At 35.7% G+C, this 20,208-nt stretch overlaps 1 protein-coding gene across 1 annotated transcript in view; it reads right to left on the reverse strand.

Annotated features, from left to right (window-relative positions):
• Positions 1 to 20,208, reverse strand: part of LOC150094582 (voltage-dependent calcium channel subunit alpha-2/delta-3-like) — a 1,537,934-nt gene that overhangs the window by 951,723 nt on the left and 566,003 nt on the right. The window contains exon 14 of the mRNA XM_090412095.1: positions 18,972 to 19,055. Within this exon, the coding sequence (XP_090268221.1) occupies positions 18,972 to 19,055 (84 nt within the window). The remainder of the gene's footprint in view (positions 1 to 18,971; positions 19,056 to 20,208) is intronic.

Below are 20,208 nucleotides of genomic sequence, written 5' to 3' on the forward strand. Positions count from 1 at the left end.
TTGGAGGTGTCATAAGGAATAATAATAATAATAATAAAAACATTACTAAAATAAAAGCACCCCTTCACAAATACATGCTATAGAATCACCACACATGTATCACAGTAAAAACGAAATTTATTATGCATATATTTCGTCTTATGTATCATAAGACATCATCAGTGCAAACAGTCAAGAATAAGGAATTTGAATACTGAAACTGTAGAGCACATGCATTCAACTTGAATCTATCTATACAGGTATGTGTAATAGGTTAAAATTCCTGGGGTGAAAGTAAATTAAAATATGAGTTAAAAAATAAAAATATAAGTGATTACAAGCAGGATATGTTGGTAAGCTTTGATACTGTCTCTCTCTCTTAACAAAAATCCCTCATATGGACATAACTGAGTTTCTAGGTCCAAAATTTTCCATTGGACATAGTGGACTTCTTCAAATTTATAGTTATATCTGGTTACATTATGTGGACAGATAAAATATATAAACAATAGGATGGAACTACAATGGGCTTACCCCTATCACTTAACCTAGCAAACTTTTATCTTGAATACTTAAAAGAAAGAATCTTCTCTCTCAATCCAAAACCAACAATTTGGCTGCAGTATATTGATGATGTCTTTGCATTTGTATTCACAGAACCAGAACTCCACCCATTTCTACATAAAATCAACACCCTACTTCCTCCTATTAAGTTTCCACTAAAAAAAAATCATTAAAAGGTACTTCCTTTCTAGATGTACACAACCAACATAAGCAAGATAGATCCATCTCCACTTCTGTCTACCAAAAACCAACTTTTACAGGTCATTATATTCACAATACATGAGCCCATCTGTCTCAAAAATAGAGCATAAAATCCCTAGTATCATGAGCACACAAAATTTGTTCTCCCAAAGATTCTCTAAAACAAGAAGTTGCCGAAGGACGTGGTAGGAAATTTGGGCTGTGCCGAAAAAAAGTGCTTTTTTAATCGGTGAATAGTGTGACTTCTGTCGAGATTTGTGCTACATTGTTTTTGGAGTTAGTTGTTGTCTGTATATCGTGTATTTTTTGTTACAGAGTAGGCGGGGTGGGAATCAGATGCAGAGTAGTGGAAGAGAAGAAGATAACATAAGTTTTCATTATTTAGATATTTATTAGTATACTTAAATATGTCTTCAACTTATAGTTAACTTATAATTATATAGTTATACCTATAGTTATACTTATTTAGAGTTTAGTTGTAATAGTTCCTCGACACTATTTTGAATAATGGCAGCAAAAATTGCAAATGGCGTATCACCAAGTTCTCCCCCATTTAAGGACTGCATTTTGCATGATATAATAAGAGATTTTGTAGCATGCTGGACTTGTGGAATGTATGTGTCCCACAGTTGTATATGTGGCAGGTGAGAGAAGGGGAAATACATATATGCACAAAATACAGGCAATGGGAGGAACTTGGTGAGTTAGAGATGACTATAACTGACCTCGTTGAGTCAGAGGCGGGAGATTCTCCACATAGAGAAATGAGTGGTATGATAGAGGGTGAGAATAGCCAAAGAAATATGAATGAAAAAAATTAGAGTGGGGAGTGTGGAAAAGTTGAATGATTGTGAAGTTTTCGGAGATGGTCTCAATTGGGAGGATGAATGGCAAACAAGAGTAGCTGACTTGCAAAGAGAAAGAGAAAGAAAGAGAGAGAGAGAGATGAGCTGAAAGAGAAGGTGGAATACCTAGGGAATGATATGAGAAGTGTGGAAGATAAGATTAGGTGAATGGAAGGGATGAATGCAAGGCGAATCAGAGTAGAAGTGAGAGAGTTATAGGAATGGTAGAAGAGGAGAGAATAGGAACAGTAGAAGAGAGGGAATGAGAGAGAGAGTTATGGGAATGATAGGAAAAGTAGAAGAGAGGGAATGAGACAGAGAGTTATGAGAATGGTAGAAGAGGAGAGAATAGGATCAGCGGAAGAGAGGGAATGAGAGAGAGTTATGTGAATAATAGAAGAGGAGAGAATGGAAACAGCAGGAGAGAGAGAATGAGAACAATGTGAGGGAGTGCTGGAACCAGGGATAGTGTGATGTCAGGAAGGCAGGTAAGTAGGGGGAACACAAAGAGAAAGTGTTAGAGGAGAGATCGTGAGGGATACAGGTGAGCAATCAAGGAACAGGGTGGTAAGGGGTGTAATATATGGGGACTCCATGATCTGTGGTGTGCAAGATAGGATGCCTGAGGAGTGTTTGTCTGGAGGAATGATATGGGTATGGCAATTAAGAGGGGTAAAATGGTGGATGAGATGATTGTGATGGTGGGCGCGAATGACTTGAGAGACAATGTAAATTGGATGGCAAGAGATCCGAGATTCTTGCTTGAGGTTGGTTGTACGAAAGAAAACACAAAGAGGAAAGATTGTGTGTGTGTGTGTTGCCCAGATATGATAGTGATGAGCTGAGCAGAAGAGCAGTAATAATGAATAGCATAATAGCCAGAATGTGTCAGAAGAGAGGATTTGAATATGTGGATGCTTGGAGGGCATTTGAGGACAGAAAGGAACTGTATGCGAGAGAGACCGCCTGCATTTGAATGAGGAAGGATGTAGGCATCTGGAGAGGTTGCTGTTCTGAACAAGTCAGTGTGTCAATGCAGGGAAACTAGAATTTCCAGGGTGGATGGTAGCAGTGGAGGCCTCTTGTGGGAATGGGTACTTGGGAGAAGGGGGACGACATCAGGTAACGCTGAGTCCAGTGGAGTCTCGAAGAGATGATGTTAGGTATAGAAACAGTGGAATTTTTATGCTTTCTACTAATCCCAGGAGTATCCGGAATAAAGGAGAGAAATCAGTGGCGCTGATAGCATCAGCCTGGCCAAAGATTATTTCTATTACTGAAATGTGGTTGACAGAAGAGGATATAATAATAGAAATAGAAGTGGCAGCGTACAGCATTTTTCGGCAGGATAGGAAGGGAAAGCATGGTTGTGGAGTACTGATTATGATAAGTGATGACTTATGTCCTCTAAGAGGGGGCTTTGGAAGGCAGTGACACTAATGATTTTGAAAGCATATGGTATGAGGTAGAGGTGGGAAAGAGAGGATATTTAGTGGGGTATAAACAAACCAAGGAGCATAGAGCAGCGCTTCCCAAACTGTGGGCTGCGGCCCCCTTGGGGGTCGTAGGTTTTGTTGAGGGGAGGTCATGAATTAATGAAAACAAATTTAAAATGTTTTAAGACTAAGTAGATTTTTCTTATCTTAAAATAATGTGATATGGGTATGGAATTCGGTTTTTTGTTATTTTTTATATTTTAATGGGAAAATTCACTCATTGGTGTTGGTTCACAAACTTTGCTTCCTGCGTATTTCGGCACTTAATGAATATTACTAAATATATGCTTATTCATATAAGTTTCATTTTAAAGCAGTGGTTAATTGTATTTACTTGTATTTACTTTGAATGCTCTCCGGGGAAGCTCCAAATCTTCCCATCCCTTTCATCACGCATTCGTAATCAAGCGACTATTGATATTGACTTTATATACATATCAAAACTAATTTTTTATTATCACTGTCATCCGAGTTAGTTTTTCGTTACCAATAAAAGTTTCGCATATACTTCACACATGAAAAAGAGCTTAAACAAGTTCACGTGGGGCAATAGTAACTTGCTTGCAGCGGTAAACAACACGTCCTCCCCAATAGTCACTATACTACAGAGGCAAGAAAAACAAGTACTTTTAATATGTCAGTGATTAAGATATGAGCAGTCTGCTAATATATTTCTCAACAAATAGTGCAATTAGGACAACTAAGATAAAAACGACACTAATTAATGAATCACGTGTTCCCTCATACAGAAACTATGCTGTATATATAGACTCAAGCAAAACTATATGTTGCACTGACAAACATAGTATCTAACTAAAAACTATTGTTATTAATTAGATGTGTGTGAATTCGATTTCGCAAGGCAGCAATAAAATTCAACCAAATGTGTTAAAATTTGTGAATGTGTTAAAACTAAGAAATGAAATATATATATAGTGAATGTTATGGCAGTTTCACATATGGAATTCGGTTGAAGAAAGAGAGAGCATTTCAACTCAATTGTCAGCTATGCTTTAATCATTCGGTCGCGCGATCTTTTGTTAATACCGCACGAATCATATGCACGTTTTAATAACCTGCCTTTGCTGTCTGTTTTGCGTTAAGCTTAATTACCGTAAAGGGAGAAAAGTCACAAAAGAGAAAAATGTTCCTGGTTCTGGAATTCCCTTATTCAGGTAATACTCACTAATTTCATGTTGTTAGTCTGTGGTGTGCCGGTATCGGTAAGTGGTGCTATTATTTGATCTATTCTACGTTAAAAATTTAACCCTAAGATGGATAAGTGGCTGATTAAAAATAAAAATCCAGCAAACAATCAGAAGAAGCAGAAACAGACTCAAAAAAAAGTACAATATTTCATATTTTACCAGAACAGCCCGCATCGTCTTCAGCACCAAACGGTAAGAGGCAAAAAATGTCGCATGAAAAAATTCGAAAATATGATCCTTCTTATTTGAAATATGGGTTTGTACCATCATATAATAATCCAAACAAACCTATGTGTGTAATCTGCTGTAAACGGTTATCAAATGATTGCATGCAACCCGGAAAACTTTGTCGCCATTTAGATACTGTTCATGGGAATATAAGAGTAAGACAATTGAGTTTTTTTCAAAGAAAGGCTGAAGAATTAAAACAACAAACTAAATGTTTTTCAAAGCATGTTAAACTGAATGACAAATTAGTAAAAGTATCTTTCGAAATTGCTTTGTTAATTGCAAAAACAAAGAAACCTCATACAATTGGTGAAGACCTCGTTTTACCAGCACCAATAAAAATTTGCAAATTATCTATGGTTCCAAAATATCAGAACCTTTAAAAAAAATTCCTGTGTCTAATAACACAATTAAAAGAAGAATAGATTGCATTGCCAATAATATCATGTCTACATTAATTTCATGAATCAAAGTAATACATTTGCCATTCAGCTTGATGAATCTATGGATAATACAAAGGACACTAATTTAATGGGTTTTGTTAGATACCTCTATAATTTTCAAATTCATGAAGATCTACTATTTTGCAGAAATCTTTCCGGTACAACCAAAGGAAAAGATATATTTGAAAAAGTGAATAATTTTTTTAAAGAATATGAACTTCATTGGCAAAAGTGCATCGAAATTTGCACTGATGGTGCCGCAGCCATGACGGAGAGAATTTCAAGTTTTGTAGTAAAAGTAAAAAAAGTTTATCCGAATGCAAGACATGTTCATTGCCTTATCCATAGAGAAAACTTAGTATTTCGACAAATGGAAGAATCGCTGAGTAAAGTGTTATCAGAAGTTTCTACTGTAGTTAATTATATAAAAAATAATGCTACTAATACAAGACTGTTTCGTATTTTATGCCAAGAGATGGATGCCAATTACGACACTCTTTTATATCACACAGAAGTAAGGTGGTTGTCCCGCAGAAAAGTTCTGAAACGAGTTTTAATGTTGAAAGATCAACTACGAATTTTTCTTCTTGATAAGCATCCCATGTTAGCATCTCATTTTTGTGATCAAAATTGTTGCGTTTCATTTCTTATCTGTCGGATTTTTTTGAAAAAGTTAATGAATTGAATCTCTCTGCAAGGAAAAAGCACCAATATATTAACACTAAACATTAAATTGCAAGCATTTCAAAGTAAACTTTTTGCGTGGTTAAAAAGTTTTAAGGATAATAAAATGGAAATATTTACTTATCTTCATAAATATGTTAAAGAAAATAATATTTTACTATCAACAGAAAATAAAAGGATAATAACCACCTCACAAATTCTATGGTTTTTGTCGAAATTATTTTCCTAATTTGAATGAAGATAAAGAATATGATTGGATAAGAACACTATTTGCTCCTTCTCTACAATTTAGCAATCTTCCATGGTCATCCCAAGAAGAACTAATTGATATGAGAGCAGATTCAACCCTCGAATCAGAATTTCTTAACAGTGATTTATCCGAATTTTGGATTAGACAACAAAAAAGAATGTCCTTCATTAGCAAACGCAGCCTTAAATATGTTAATTCCTTTCGCATCTACATACCTTTGTGAAATAGGATTTTCATTGTTATTGATAATTAAAAATAAACATAGGTCCTGCTTATCAATGGAAGAATTGGAAAGAAATCTAAGAATAGCCATTTCAAATATTTCACCTGATATTGCCTTTCTGTGTAGCAGTATTGAAACACATCCATCATATTAAATTGTTATTAAACTTCTTTTATGTTTTTAATTCTTTCTTTATTACTAATCGTCTTACGTTTCACATGCTTGTGTACAATATGCAAATGTACAATAATAATATATCTATCTACATAAAAAACTGAGATAATGTGCCATGTCAAATGTGTATGTAAGATACTAAAAATGTAATATTTGCATTTGATTTTTGCAATATTCGCTGCGTATGTTTTTGGATATAAATTATAAATTAGTATTGAACATAAATACAATAAATATTATAATAATATATGTCTCAATTACAATTTTTTTTCGAGGGGGGCCGGGAAATATTTTAATTTTTATAAAGGGGGCCCTGACATCCAGAAGTTTGGGAAGTGCTGGCATAGAGGGTGGGGACCAGGAGATGTTTAGACAGTTGAGCTTGGCAAGTGCAAAAAGAATGACTGTTATGGGAGATTTTAACTACAGCAGTATAAATTGGGGAGAGGAAGATGCATGTAGCAATAAGGGAATGAAATTTCTAGAATTCTTGAGGAACAAATGTGTTAGGCAACATGTAATAGAGGGAACAAGAGGTTCAAGAGTTTTGGATTTGGCCATAGCATCAGAAGAGCTGATAATAACTGAGATGACATCTCTCCCACCAGTTGGAGAGTGTGACCATGTGGTTTTGACTTGGAAGTTGAATAGACATGCAGGAGTATCAAAGAGATGGGAACATATGTGGAATTATAAGGCAAGTGATTATAATAGTCTTAGACATGAACTTGGGGAAGTTTCATGGAGGGAGGAATTGGAAAGCCAGTATATCATTAGTGCTTGGGAAATTGTGAAGGAATATTTGTTAGCAGCAATAGTAAGCTGTATTCCATAAGTGAAGAAGAGGACATAATTTGGAGTCAAGTGGATAACAAACAATATTAAACAGGAACTGCATGTGAAAAAGAGGCTATGGAAGAGATATAAGGAGACAGGTGAAGAGCAGAAACGTGAAGAATAAAAGACACAGGTCAGGAGAGTGACTAGTATGGTAAGGAAGGCGAAACCGGAACATGAGAAGAGACTTGCCCAAAGATCCAAAGAAAATCTTAGGGAATTTTTTAGCTATGTGGCCAGTAGGAGTAGAAATGATTGTGGAAGAATGACATTGTGGAATAGGAATAGAGTGACTGATGCAGAGGGCATACTGGAATTGTTCAATGAACACTTTATTGGAGTATTTCATCCTGGAGGAGTAAATTTTAATACTAGAGGGATAGAGCAGGTTCGAAGTTTAGATGTGCAGGAGGTGAGTGTGTTCCAAATACTAAGTACTCTGGACTAAAGCTGTGGGACTGGATGATATTTCACCACGAGTTTTGAGAGAATGTGCTAAGGAACTGACAGCTCCTTTGACATGGCTTTTCAGTGAAAGTCTGGCTATTGGAAAGGTGCCCAGGGAGTGGAAGGAAGGTAAGATAGTGCCATTGCATAAGGGCAGTAGCAGACTATAAGTGTCTAATTATAGGTCAGTTTGTGTGTCATCAGTAGTTGTTAAGATCTTGGAGAAATTAGTGAGGACTGTATACAGCATTGAGCAGATAAGGGTAATGTTATCTGTGAGAGTCAACATGGATTTGTTAAGGGGTGCCATTGTTTTAGTAATATGCTTGCCTTTTATAATAAAGTTACAAGAGCAGTAGATGAGGGAAAGGCACACATACTACCATTTTGTTGGATTTAGCGAAGGCATTCGACAGGGTGCCACAGCTGACATTAAAGTTGCAGCACATGGGTTTGGATGTCATGTTGGTCAACTGGATTCAGGAATCCACTGACTTCCACTGATACTGACAACATCATTGTCAGTAAAATTGCAGGGGGATATCCAGTTCTTTGCAGATTATGTGAAGCTTGAAAGGGTTATTAGTAATAGTGCAGATGTGGTAGCCCTATAAGATGATTTGAATAAGCTAGACAGATGGGCAAATGAATGGGGTATCGGTTTAATGCAGCAAAATGTAAGGTGTTGAAGTTTGGGACACATCATACTCTATTGGTGGAGTTGTACTTGAGGAAGTAGGGGAGACAAGAGATCTGGGGTTGATTATTGATAGAAACCTGAAATTCAGTGGACATATTGCGAAGTTGATGAAAATAATCCAGAAGATTGCTGCAATACTGAGAAGTACGCTGACCTACAGAAATAAAAGAGTTATCATTCCATTGTATAAGACCCTGATCAGACCACTTAGACATCTGTTCTCAGATTTGGTCCCCTGGAATTGAAGGGGATAAATTAACTGTGGAAAGGGTACAGAGGCAGATAATAAAGACAGTTTCAGGATTGTACATTTGTTATGAGGATCGGCTGAGGGAATGTGGACTACAGAGTTTGGTAAATAGAAGAAAGAGAGGTGCTATTGTTGAGACTTTTATAGTGTTTTGAGGTGGTTACAAGGTTGACAATGAGTTCTTTCGCTTGGTTGAACAGCAGAAGGAGTAATCACAAGGGGGGCCATCCCTGGAAGTTACGAAAGGAAGCTGTGAGCAACAGGGTAAGGAGTGGTTTCTTTGCATGGAGTGCGATTGAACCATGAAATGCTTTGCCTGATAGAGTGGTGAGAGTGAGAATGGTCAATGGGTTTAAGGAATGGTATGATGGACTTCGTGTTTCCTAGGAGGGACCTCCCACGAGGGATCTTGATAGACTTTATGTTTTCTAGGAAGGACCTCCTGCGATGAGTCTTTTTGACTCCATAGAGGTCTGAATAATAATAATAAAAACAAGAACTGGAAGCAATCAAATAAACAGTCTTATTAAATGGCTATAATCCAAGAATAAATAAAAATAAATAAAAATGACTCTCCTATACACAGGTACCCAGACAAGAAGAAGCTCACAGGGCTCCTATATCATATAGTAAAGGAAAGTGGTAAAAATTATGAATAAATATAAATTCGTCACTACCTATGAACTTAACCAAATTCATAACCTGCTACCTTCTCCCAAAGAAACTCACCACTGATCCTACCTGGCATATACAAAGCATCCTGTCGGAAAACTTGACTTGCTAGAGACAAACACTAAGATCTGTCAATAAACGTATTTCTGAACATCAAGACCACATTCAGCTTATGAAACCTCACAAATCTAGCCTGGCACAACATGGCATTGTAAACACTAATGGGAAAACACCAAACTGCTACATAGATCCATATATAAATATGAACATTTATAAAAATAAAGTGCTGAAGCCCTACTTCATCAACCTATCCTCAATTGTAATGATGGCCTTGATATTCCAAAAGTGTGGGAAATTGTCATTCTCGACTGTATTAAATAAGTTTGTAATCTCTTATATCTTTATTTCTTAACTCATCTATTTTAATTTATTTTCAGTCCAATAGGTTAAAAGCATGTTTTAAACTATTCCAATTTAATGTATGTGCTCTACTGTTTCATTATTCAAATTGCTTATTGTTCTACACTGTTTACACTGATGATGTTTTACAATATGTAAGAGGAAATATCTACATAATAAATTTAATTTTTTACTGTGGTGCATATGTGATTATATAGTTATGGATACTCCAGAGGTTTCATTATATATATAAAATGCTGGCATGCATAAATAATATTGCCCTCATCTCCCCAATTATGTACTTTCTTATGTTCTTAACAATTTCTCCTAAATCTTGACAACTACAGACGAAATCCAAACTAGCCTGCAGTTTGATATTTTCATTCTTTCACAATCCTTATGCAATGCCACTATCTTACTCTCCTCATACTGTCCAGAAACTTTCCATGTTGCAAGACTAATTAACACACCAGTTTATAGACATCTAATATTCTCTATGCTCAAATCTGACCTTCTCATTCACTTCTAAAACTTAACGTCTCCTTAAGTTAAGGGGATAAAAATCCCTTATTGTTTTTCAGCCAGTAAGCGAAACTAAGATCGAAAACTGCGATCTGAACATTGCCAACGAACTGTCGGTGGATCCAAGCGTAAGTGACCACTTGGTAGTGCCACACCACGGCAACTCGTTGCAAAGGTGGAGCAAGACCGGTTTCAATCTTTTTTGAGGTCTCATCAGTGAGTAGCTAGACCTAGAATATCAGAGTTTAAGTGAAAAGAACTTACATACTTTTGCTAAAGTATGTAAGTTCTTTTCACTTAAAGGAGATGTAGTACTGTTTTACATTATGAGGAGAGGTCACTACCCAGACCGGTTTCAACCTTTTTTGAGGTCTCATCAGTGAGTAGCTAGACCTACAGGGTGTTCGGGATAAATTTGACATATTTATAATTAATTATATTTTTCCGTAAGTTACATGTATTAACACACACTTCTCTTCATTTAAAAGGTTGGACCCTTCTTCATTCATATACAAGATGTCAGAAAGGATGGATAGCTGGAACCCACCTGAATCATGGAAGAGAATAACTTGTATCATGATGATTCGTGCCGGCCATCAAAATAAGGATATTTCGACTGCTGCCCAATGCTCCCTGAATACAGTAAAAACAATCAGGCATGAACTAGAGACTTGCAATGGTGACTACGAGGATGTAGCAAGAAGAAAGATCCCTAGCAGACGATCTGATTGCGTTCGTACAGCAGAATTCCTCGCAAATCTGCAGGAACAGGTGTTGAAGATCCCTGGCATTGGAATTCGGGCTTTGTCACGTGAAATGAATGTTGCAGACTCTACTATGAAGCTTGCACTCAATGAAGACCTCCGCTACTACTCATACAAGCGCCGCAAAGGTCAGCTGCTTACAGAAAAGGCCCGTGAAAAACGTTTGATAAACGCGAAGAAACTTCTAAGCAAAGTGAAACATCCTGCGGAACCACAAACAATCTGGTTCTTTTCCGATGAGAAAAACTTTTGCCAGGATCAAAAACACAACACGCAGAATAACAGATGGCTTGCATACAGTACAAAGGACATTCCTCGTGTAATGCAGACTAAATTTCCCCAAACTGTGATGGTTTTCGGATGTGTATCCTCTGAAGGCAATGTGATGCCTCCGCATTTTTTCCAAGAGGGCCTCAGGTTGACTTCAGATGGCTACGTGGAGTTGCTAAACACTGTAGTCAAGCCCTGGATAACAAGGGTAGCCAATGGTAGGCCGTATGTATGGCAGCAGGATTCGGCCCCTTGCCACACCTCTGGGAAAAGTCAAAAATGGTTGTCTGAAAATTTCTACGACTTCACCAGTCCAAATGTTTGGCCTCCAAACTCCCCAGACCTTAACCCCATGGATTATTTTGTATGGGGCGCAGTTGAAAAAGACACCAATCGCACTTCCAGTAATACAAAAGCCCAGTTAATGGATAAAATTAAAACAGTTTTTGCGGCCCTTCCCAGGGAGACTGTAGCATCAGCTTGTTCGAGGTTCCGAAGCAGGATTGAAGCTGTGATCGATGCTAATGGTGGTTATTTTGAGTAAATCTTGTTGATAGTATTGTAATTAACTCTGCCTGTAATGTTTTTTGTCAATTCATTAAATTTAATAGATACAAAGAAGATTTTCTTTTTCCTTACGAAACTGTCAAATTTATCCCGAACACCCTGTAGAATATCAGAGTTTAAGTGAAAAGAACTTACATACTTTTGCTAAAGTTATTTTCACTTAAACTCTGATATTCTAGGTCTAGCTACTCACTGATGAGACCTCAAAAAAGGTTGAAACCGGTCTGGGTAGTGACCTCTCCTCATAATGTAAAACAGTACTACATCTAGGAGCTGTGTGTTTTTACATTATGAGAAAATATCAAGAATAGTGAGGGATCTTGCTCCACCTTTGCAACGAGTTGCCGTGGTGTGGCACTACCAAGTGGTCACTTACGCTTGGATCCACCGACAGTTTGTCGGCATGAAACGTTCAGATCGTAGTTTACGATCTTAGTTTCGCTTACTGGCTGAAAAACAATAAGGGATTTTTATCCCCTTAACTTATCAACCTCGCCAGAAAAAAAATAGCCGTTTTGGCTTTTCTTCTAACGTCTCCTCATTTCTCTAGGAATAAAGCTTGCTTTGCCAGAATGGAACACTTCAATAAAATTATCATTAAATAGCTCAATTAAGTCATCAATCAGTGACCTAAGTCATGTCTCCATCCAAGCAAAGTGTTCCACCCATAATAATTTTTCCTCCTAGTGGCCACATAGTGAAAATACTTTTTCAGAATTCTCCTTGAATTGCAGTGCTAGTCTCAAATTTGTTCAAATTTTTGTCTCCAAATAACACGTCACCTTCCTAGCCTGACCTTAATAATCCCTCATATGACTGTTCTCCACTTCTCTATTTATATGCCTTTCAAAATCTTTTTCGATCTGCGATTCCTGTTTAATTTCTCTAAGCATCCATTTGACTCCAAATCACTTCTTCGCTTCAGCTATACCATTGATTACAACAATTTTTTTCTTAAGTATTTCCCTTGGACTACTGTCCTCTCTTCCTTCAAATTCTTTTCTTTCTCCTCTGCACTTCTGCCAACTGATTTCTATGTCTGACAATTGTCTGCCTTATAATTCCACATAAATTCCTTCTGTCTTGATACATATACATGCTTATTTAGCCCCCCAAGTATGACTACATGGTCACTCTCATAAACTAGGGGGTAAGCATGACATCTCAAGCCACAATCAGATACTTAGGCTATGATCTAGTCGAAAAGTTTTGATACTCATGTTTCTACCATCACATGATTTCAAAGACTGTCGTTCCTCAAGAAGACAAAGAATTAATTTCCTTTAGTACTGTAAGCTGTCTCCTATCCCCCATTTTATATTTCTGTAGTTGAAGTTCTGCCATAATGATCACTTATTTTTTTACCAAACTAATTTGCCAAAATATTTCTTGCTCATCACCCTTTATATTTAATGGTGTATAGCAACATCCCACTAAATATCTTGTCCAATGAATTCCAATTTGCACCATATACTCTCATAGTGTTGTTTTCATTCTGATTCTCAACTCTGAGAGGGCTCATTTTATTTCTTATCATGACTAACTTTAACACTGAGTTTACCTTCCCTATCCTACCAAAATCTCCCCAGGGGCTTGCAAATGCAAGTATGGGCTTGGCACACCCGGGGTACCTGAGCTAAAAATGGCCTCCTTCACTCTTTTAGCCATACTTCTCTCTTCTCTTGTTCTTCGTCTTGATCCTTTTTTTCATCTCTTCTATTAATATCTATAGAAGAGGACATGATACTATAATCTTTACTATCCTAACTTTGTCTAACTCTGGAGGGGTTCCTCCACTCTCCCCTGAAGCTATTAGAGTAATTGAGGGCTAAGGGGAATTTCATTTTCCTTTAATAATCACTAACCAAAGCAAGCTTGATGACCTTAAGGTGGCAGTTCTACCATCAAGCTAGACTGCAGGAGGCCAGTAACCCCCTTAGTTGAACTGAAACTCACAAAAAGACTCAAGACAATTCAAAAAGGACGGACCCTATTGGAAATGACCAAGCTCAGAGAATGGATATAATTGGATGTGAACACAAAAACGGAAAAAGAAGATATCTAATATTTGGAAGCTAGCAACATGGAATGTTAGAAGTATATACCATAAAATACAAGAATTAGATCAAACCTTGGAAAAACAAAAAATAATGATAGCTACCATTACAGAATCAAAGAAAAAACAAAAAAGAACAGATGAAACCGAGAATTTTATCTATCTTTATAGTGGAGTAAAGATAGAGGAAAGGGCAAAGCTAAGGCATAATGATGTTCATCCATAAATCTTTGAGAAGAAATATTATACATTACAACTATTGGAATGATAGAATCATAGAGGCAAGACTAAAGATATATAGAGGATATTTGACAATAATAGGCACTTATGCCCCAGAAGAGGGAAGAGAAGAAGAATGAGAGATTTTTTTTTATCAAGAGCTACAAAAGATTATAGATCAAATGAACCCTTCTGATTATATTATGATAATGGATGACCTAAATGCAAGAATTGGTAATACCTCACATAAACTTAACATAGGACCAATAGGTGAACCAACATATAATAATCGGAAGAGATTAAGAGCATTCACCATATGCAACAATTATAGAACAACAAATACCTACTTTAAACATAAAGATATTCACAGATTTACCTGGCGGGCAAGAAATACAAAAAACATTATAGACTATGTAATAGTTAATATGAAATTATCAAATATGATCATAGATGCCAGAGTATATAGAGGGGTAGAGATAGAGTCAGACCACTACTTACTGGTTGGGAAAATTAAATGGAAACCAAGATGGGAAGGAAGAAAAAAATCAAAAGAAAACAGAAAACAGAACTATATAAAATTAAATTCTCAGACGATGAGAATATTAGAGGCCTGTATCAGAATAGAATTAGAGATTGGTTGAGCAAAATTGAGGAAAGCAGGACCGTGGAGAAGAATGGTCACACATGAAATATATATTGGAAAATGCTGCAAGAGAGTTTGGAAACAAAAATAATATATAAGATACAGAGGTCTAAGACAATGGGACGAAGAGATCAAACAGATATTTGAAGAAAAAAGACAGCATATAAACAATGGCTAAATTTAAAACAGAGGAATCACTCATTGAATATAAAAAGAAAAGAGCAATAGCAAAGAGAGCATAGAAAAAAAATAGAGAAACATATGAAAATTTTATAGCAAAACTAGAATGGGACTGCACATTAAAAAGACCTAATACATATAGAATCCTCAAACAAATGAATAATGATTTAAAAGAAAGAACAAAAATCGATTTGATCGAACCAGAAACTTGGCAGGAGTATTTCCAAAGCTATAGCATGATAACTCCTTGATACAAGAATTTTCCCTGAAATATAACATTAGTAATATAGATGAGTTTACATACGAAGAACTACAAAATACCCTCAAACAAAGCGGAACAGGCAAGTCACCAGGAGAAGATAATATAAACACAGAACTTATTAAATTTGCAAGTAAATAATTTAACATTAGATTTCTAAAATTTATAAACCAAATATATACAGAGAGGGAAAATCCCCAAATAGCTGGGGTAGAGCTCTAGTGATATCAATTTATAAAAAAGGTCTAAAAACAGATTGCAATAACTATCGTGGTATCAGCCTCTTCAATACAGGATACAAAATATATACAAAAATGTTAACAAACAAATTAATATCCCATATAGAATCGCAGCTGGGAAAAGAACAGAATAGATTCCATAAATATTCAGCTATTATCTTAAAAATAATTACAGAAAAATATACTGAATATAATATTGAAACACACATAACTTTCATTGATTATATAAAAGCATTTGACAAAATTCTGAGAAATAAACAGTTTTATGGAAAAAACTCTAAAGGAATATGACATTCAAAACCAACTATACAATGCTCTATTAAACATATAAAATAATAATGAAATAGCAATAAGGCAAAATGATCTCATATCTGCTTGGAAACCAATAAATAGAGGAGTCCATCAAGGCTGTCCTTTATCACCCATGTTATTCAACATACATAATGACAATATTATCAAAAAATGGAGAGAAGTAAATACACGTGGATTCCAAATCAATCGACATACAAAAATAGACACACTACCCTTTGCTGATGATCAGATCATCTTTGGAAAGACTGAAGATCAACTGCAGAAATCAATTTATAATTTAAATAATATTATACAACAATATGACCGATAAATGTCAACAGAGAAAACTAAAGTCATGGCTTTTTATAAAAATAACCCTGTCAGAAGTAAAATAGTAATAAATAATAAAGTAATTGAGCAAGTTAATAATTTCAAAAACCTAGGCTGTCAACTATCTTACATAAATGAAATAGATATTGATTTTAAGATGACAAACTTTATAAAAATCACTAGAGCAATTAACGGAACCTTTAAACCTAACTACTTACAGAAACACACAAGAGTCAGAGTCTAAAAACAAAAGCCAAACCTACATTATTATATGGAAGTGAGATCTGGACCTTCAGAGAAAGAGATATACAGAGAATTCAGGCAGTAGAAATGAAATTCCTTAGGAAAACAGAAAAATTTACTCTGTTAAATAAAAAAAGAAATAGCAAAATAATTAAAAATCTCAAAATCAATCCCATAAAAGACTCTATGATTAAATACAGGAAAAACTGGCTAGACCATATAGCAAGAATGCAGAGAGAAAGGTACCAAAAAAGATCTTAACATATAATCCCAGAGGAACAAGGAACAGGGGACGACCAAGAAGAAGATGGACTGAGTCTGAAACAGGCCACTTGGCTTAGAACCTGGATAGGTAGACGATGATCCTACCAAAATATGTTAACCAATTTGATTTCTATGCCTTTTAGAACATCCGCCTCAGTTAACCAAGTTTCACTGATAACAGGAATTATTGTCAAGAAACTGAGTCATCAGTGCCACAAACTTATTCCCTTTACTTCTAATGCCCCTAGCATTTGTATACAGAAACACCAGTGCAGTGCCAGTGTTTATATAGCTATTATTAGGCCACACATTCTCCACCTCACTCTGCAAAACAGTATTGATCCTTTTATTTCTCAAGACACTATTTCCCCATGAGGCCATATCCTCTTAATTTCCACCATTGCAATTCTAGTTTCCCTGCCCTAATACACTAATCTGCCAAGAAAACATGTCTTTCAAATTTCTTTGTCATTCTGATTTCAAATGTAACCCATCTCTTGCAGTTTCCTTCTATCCTTAAATGCACTAGACACATCCACATATTTCAGATCTATCTTCCTACACTCTTCATTATCAAGGCAACACACATACACACACACACACTCTTCTCTCAACACATTTCTGCTGCACTATCCCTGACATCAATATGAAATCTGCTGCCACACGATTCAAGCTATCTTTCAAATCACCTGTGCCAGTTATATCTATCATCTTATTTACATTTTCTCCTTGTCTTGTTGCCACACCTTTTCTTTTTGGTTCCTCCCAGTAGACACTCCTGTACACAACCTGAATAATCGAATCTCCATAAATGATAGTTCAAATAGATGTATCCACTCTTCTCTCATCTCCATAAATGATACTTCAAACAGATGTATTTACTCTTCTCTCACTAGCATCCCTGACTTTTTCAAGTTCCAATCTTTTTCTTTCACTTTCTCTCCACCCTCTCATCTCTGCATCCATTGTTTTCATTTTCAACTTCCTCTCTTTCCCTAACTTCAAGATTTTACATTTAGCTGAATTAATCTGATACCCAATATACATTTGTCCATCTGTCCAGCTTATTTAAATTCTCCTGAAGGGTTACCATATCTGGACTATTAATAATAACCTTTTCCAACTTCACATCATTTGCAAACAACTGAATATTTCCCTGCTATCCATTGACAATGTCATTGATACAAAGTTTAAACAATGCACATTCCAGTACTGAGCCCTGTGGAATACCACTTAACCTTCCTCATACACAACTTCTGATATCAATAAGACAGCTAATCCCCAATCCAATTCACTAATCTGACATACACTTTCATGTCATGTAACTTAAATATCAGTATATCACGTGGCACTATATCAAATGCCTTTATAAACTCCAAACAAATTGCAGCATATGCCTTTTCCTCATCAACTGCTCGTGTTATTTTATTAACAAAGGCAATAATTTCTCCTCTCAATACTTTCTTCAAAATTGTAACTACTGATGAAATACAAACTGGTTTATAGTTTAACACTTTAAATGTACTATCACCCTTATGCAATGCCACTATCTTACTCTCCTTTCACTTCCTGGGCACCTTTCCCCTAGCCAGACTCTCATGGAAAAGCTAGGTCAATGGAGATATCAGTTTTTTAGCATATTCCTTCAAAACTCATGGCAAAATCCCATCCAGTCCCATTGGTTTATTGACATCCAGAGTACTTAAGTATTTGTCTCTCCTCTTGTACGTCTAAACTTTCTTCACCATGTTTGTCATCTTCTTAGCTTGCACTTTATATTCCTCATGGATCTGATCACCATCAACTGTCTTGTATCCCCTCCATAACATTTTCTTTTCCAACACAGTTTGCTTGATTTCACTGTCCATCCATTACTCCTACTCTATTTACTCTTGCTATGCAGTTATGCATTACTTGTGTCAGACCTTATGAATTCCCATACAGTATCAATAACTTTTCTGTGCAGACCATTTACCCAACATCAATAAGAAATTGATGCTAGCCAAGCTTTCCATAATCACCCACCTTATAATTCTGCATATATCCTTTTTTTTTTTTTTTGGCAGTACTCTTTTTCTTCTTTCACCACTTCCCAAACAGTGAGAATTTATGCATGGAGACTAAAGCAGTGGTAATTTTATTTACCAACTAAAATCATGAGTGACTTAGCTCTACCCACCAAGATTTGGTAAAGCATTCTTTGAGAAAAAGTGGACTGATTTTCTAAGAAAAATCCTCCTTAATGATTTAGTTTCTAGAAAATTAACAAGATGAGCCTCAATTTCCTTCTTTTCATGTCACCAGAACTAAGGTGATTAAGTGATACAAGTGTGCAAAGTTAAGTGTAAAGTAAAACCATGTGAAATTTTTTTTAAAAGTAAAGTACATAGAACAGAATAACAGAATTAATTATGTGTTTAAGATATACTACTAAGTGTAACATAGTACTCTATCTTACTAATGTTATGCTGTACTAAATAGTGCACAGTAAAATTAGTGCTGTTAAAATTCAATATTCACTTACATTAATATCGGCATACACTGAAGACCATATAAAAGGATGAGTACCAGAGAGTACTACTGGTCGACTCATTACAGGGATATACTTCTGAAAAATGTCATGAATACAGTTTAAGAAAAAATACAGATTGCTATTCACTTATAAATATATTTCATTTAAACCAAAAATGAGATATTATCACTTTCTAATAAGCAATTTATTTGTAATATGATTTTTCAAATGTGCTTCTATTACTTGGCAAAGTATCCAGTTTTCTTTACCACTTTATCAAAAGGCCATTAACTAACTCTGGATAAGTGTAGGAAAGAATGAATGTAGAGTTTTCAACAAATACACACACACACAATATTATCAACCATTCTCAATCCACTGCTGGATGAAGTTCTTCCAAATATTTTTCCACTTGATCTTGTTGTCGTGGGCTGCTTGTTGCCAAACCATTTCATTGTATTTCACCTCTACAACAGCTAAATAGTCAGCCACTAAGTCTTTCACAGCCTCCTAGAGTAAATTTCATTACCTCTCTAGCTGAACATTGGTCCATTCTTCTAGCAATAAGAAATAGAATACATTTCCGTGTATTCCATTTCTTATCTCTCCTCATAATTCCCATAATGTATATCTCCATGCTTCTTGAGTGGTCACAAGCCATTGAATGCCTCTTTTGGGTATGTCCAAGTCCCATATCCATAGGTAAATTTGGATGAATAGGATACTTGGATCGTTTTCTTTTCAAACACAGGGTTAGTGTGATCTTAAAGATTTCATGGTTTTTTACCAATTGTACTCATGCCTGTTTCACACATCTGTCTATTTCTCCCTGGATTATGCCATCATCTCTAATCTTTTATTATTATTATTATTATTATTATGTAACACCTCCAAGGAGTCCAAAGTCTCATCGAGGGAGGGCACCTACTCTACAACTCTCATTCTCCACCACTTAATCCAACAACTACAATGGACCACAACTACCGTCATCATCAAAACCAGTGGTTCTCAAACTGGGTGCTGCAAGTATGCCACAAGGGTGCCACAAAATTTTGAATCATTTATTTGAAAAAAGCAAAATATTCAATTGCCACAAATAACTAAATCAAAAACAAAAAAATTATATATTTTGATTTTAATGGATGAAGCGTATATAAAAATTATAATTTTTTGTATCACTCTTATATTATATCCTGGGATTTCATTAGATCACCGTGTGTTGTAGTAACTAGATATGTGACGGAACATA

The sequence above is a fragment of the Typopeltis vanoorti genome, chromosome 22 (assembly GCF_054136105.1).
Source record: "Typopeltis vanoorti isolate ZY-2024b chromosome 22, IOZ_Tvanoo_1.0, whole genome shotgun sequence".
NCBI classification, from domain to species: domain Eukaryota; kingdom Metazoa; phylum Arthropoda; class Arachnida; order Uropygi; family Thelyphonidae; genus Typopeltis; species Typopeltis vanoorti.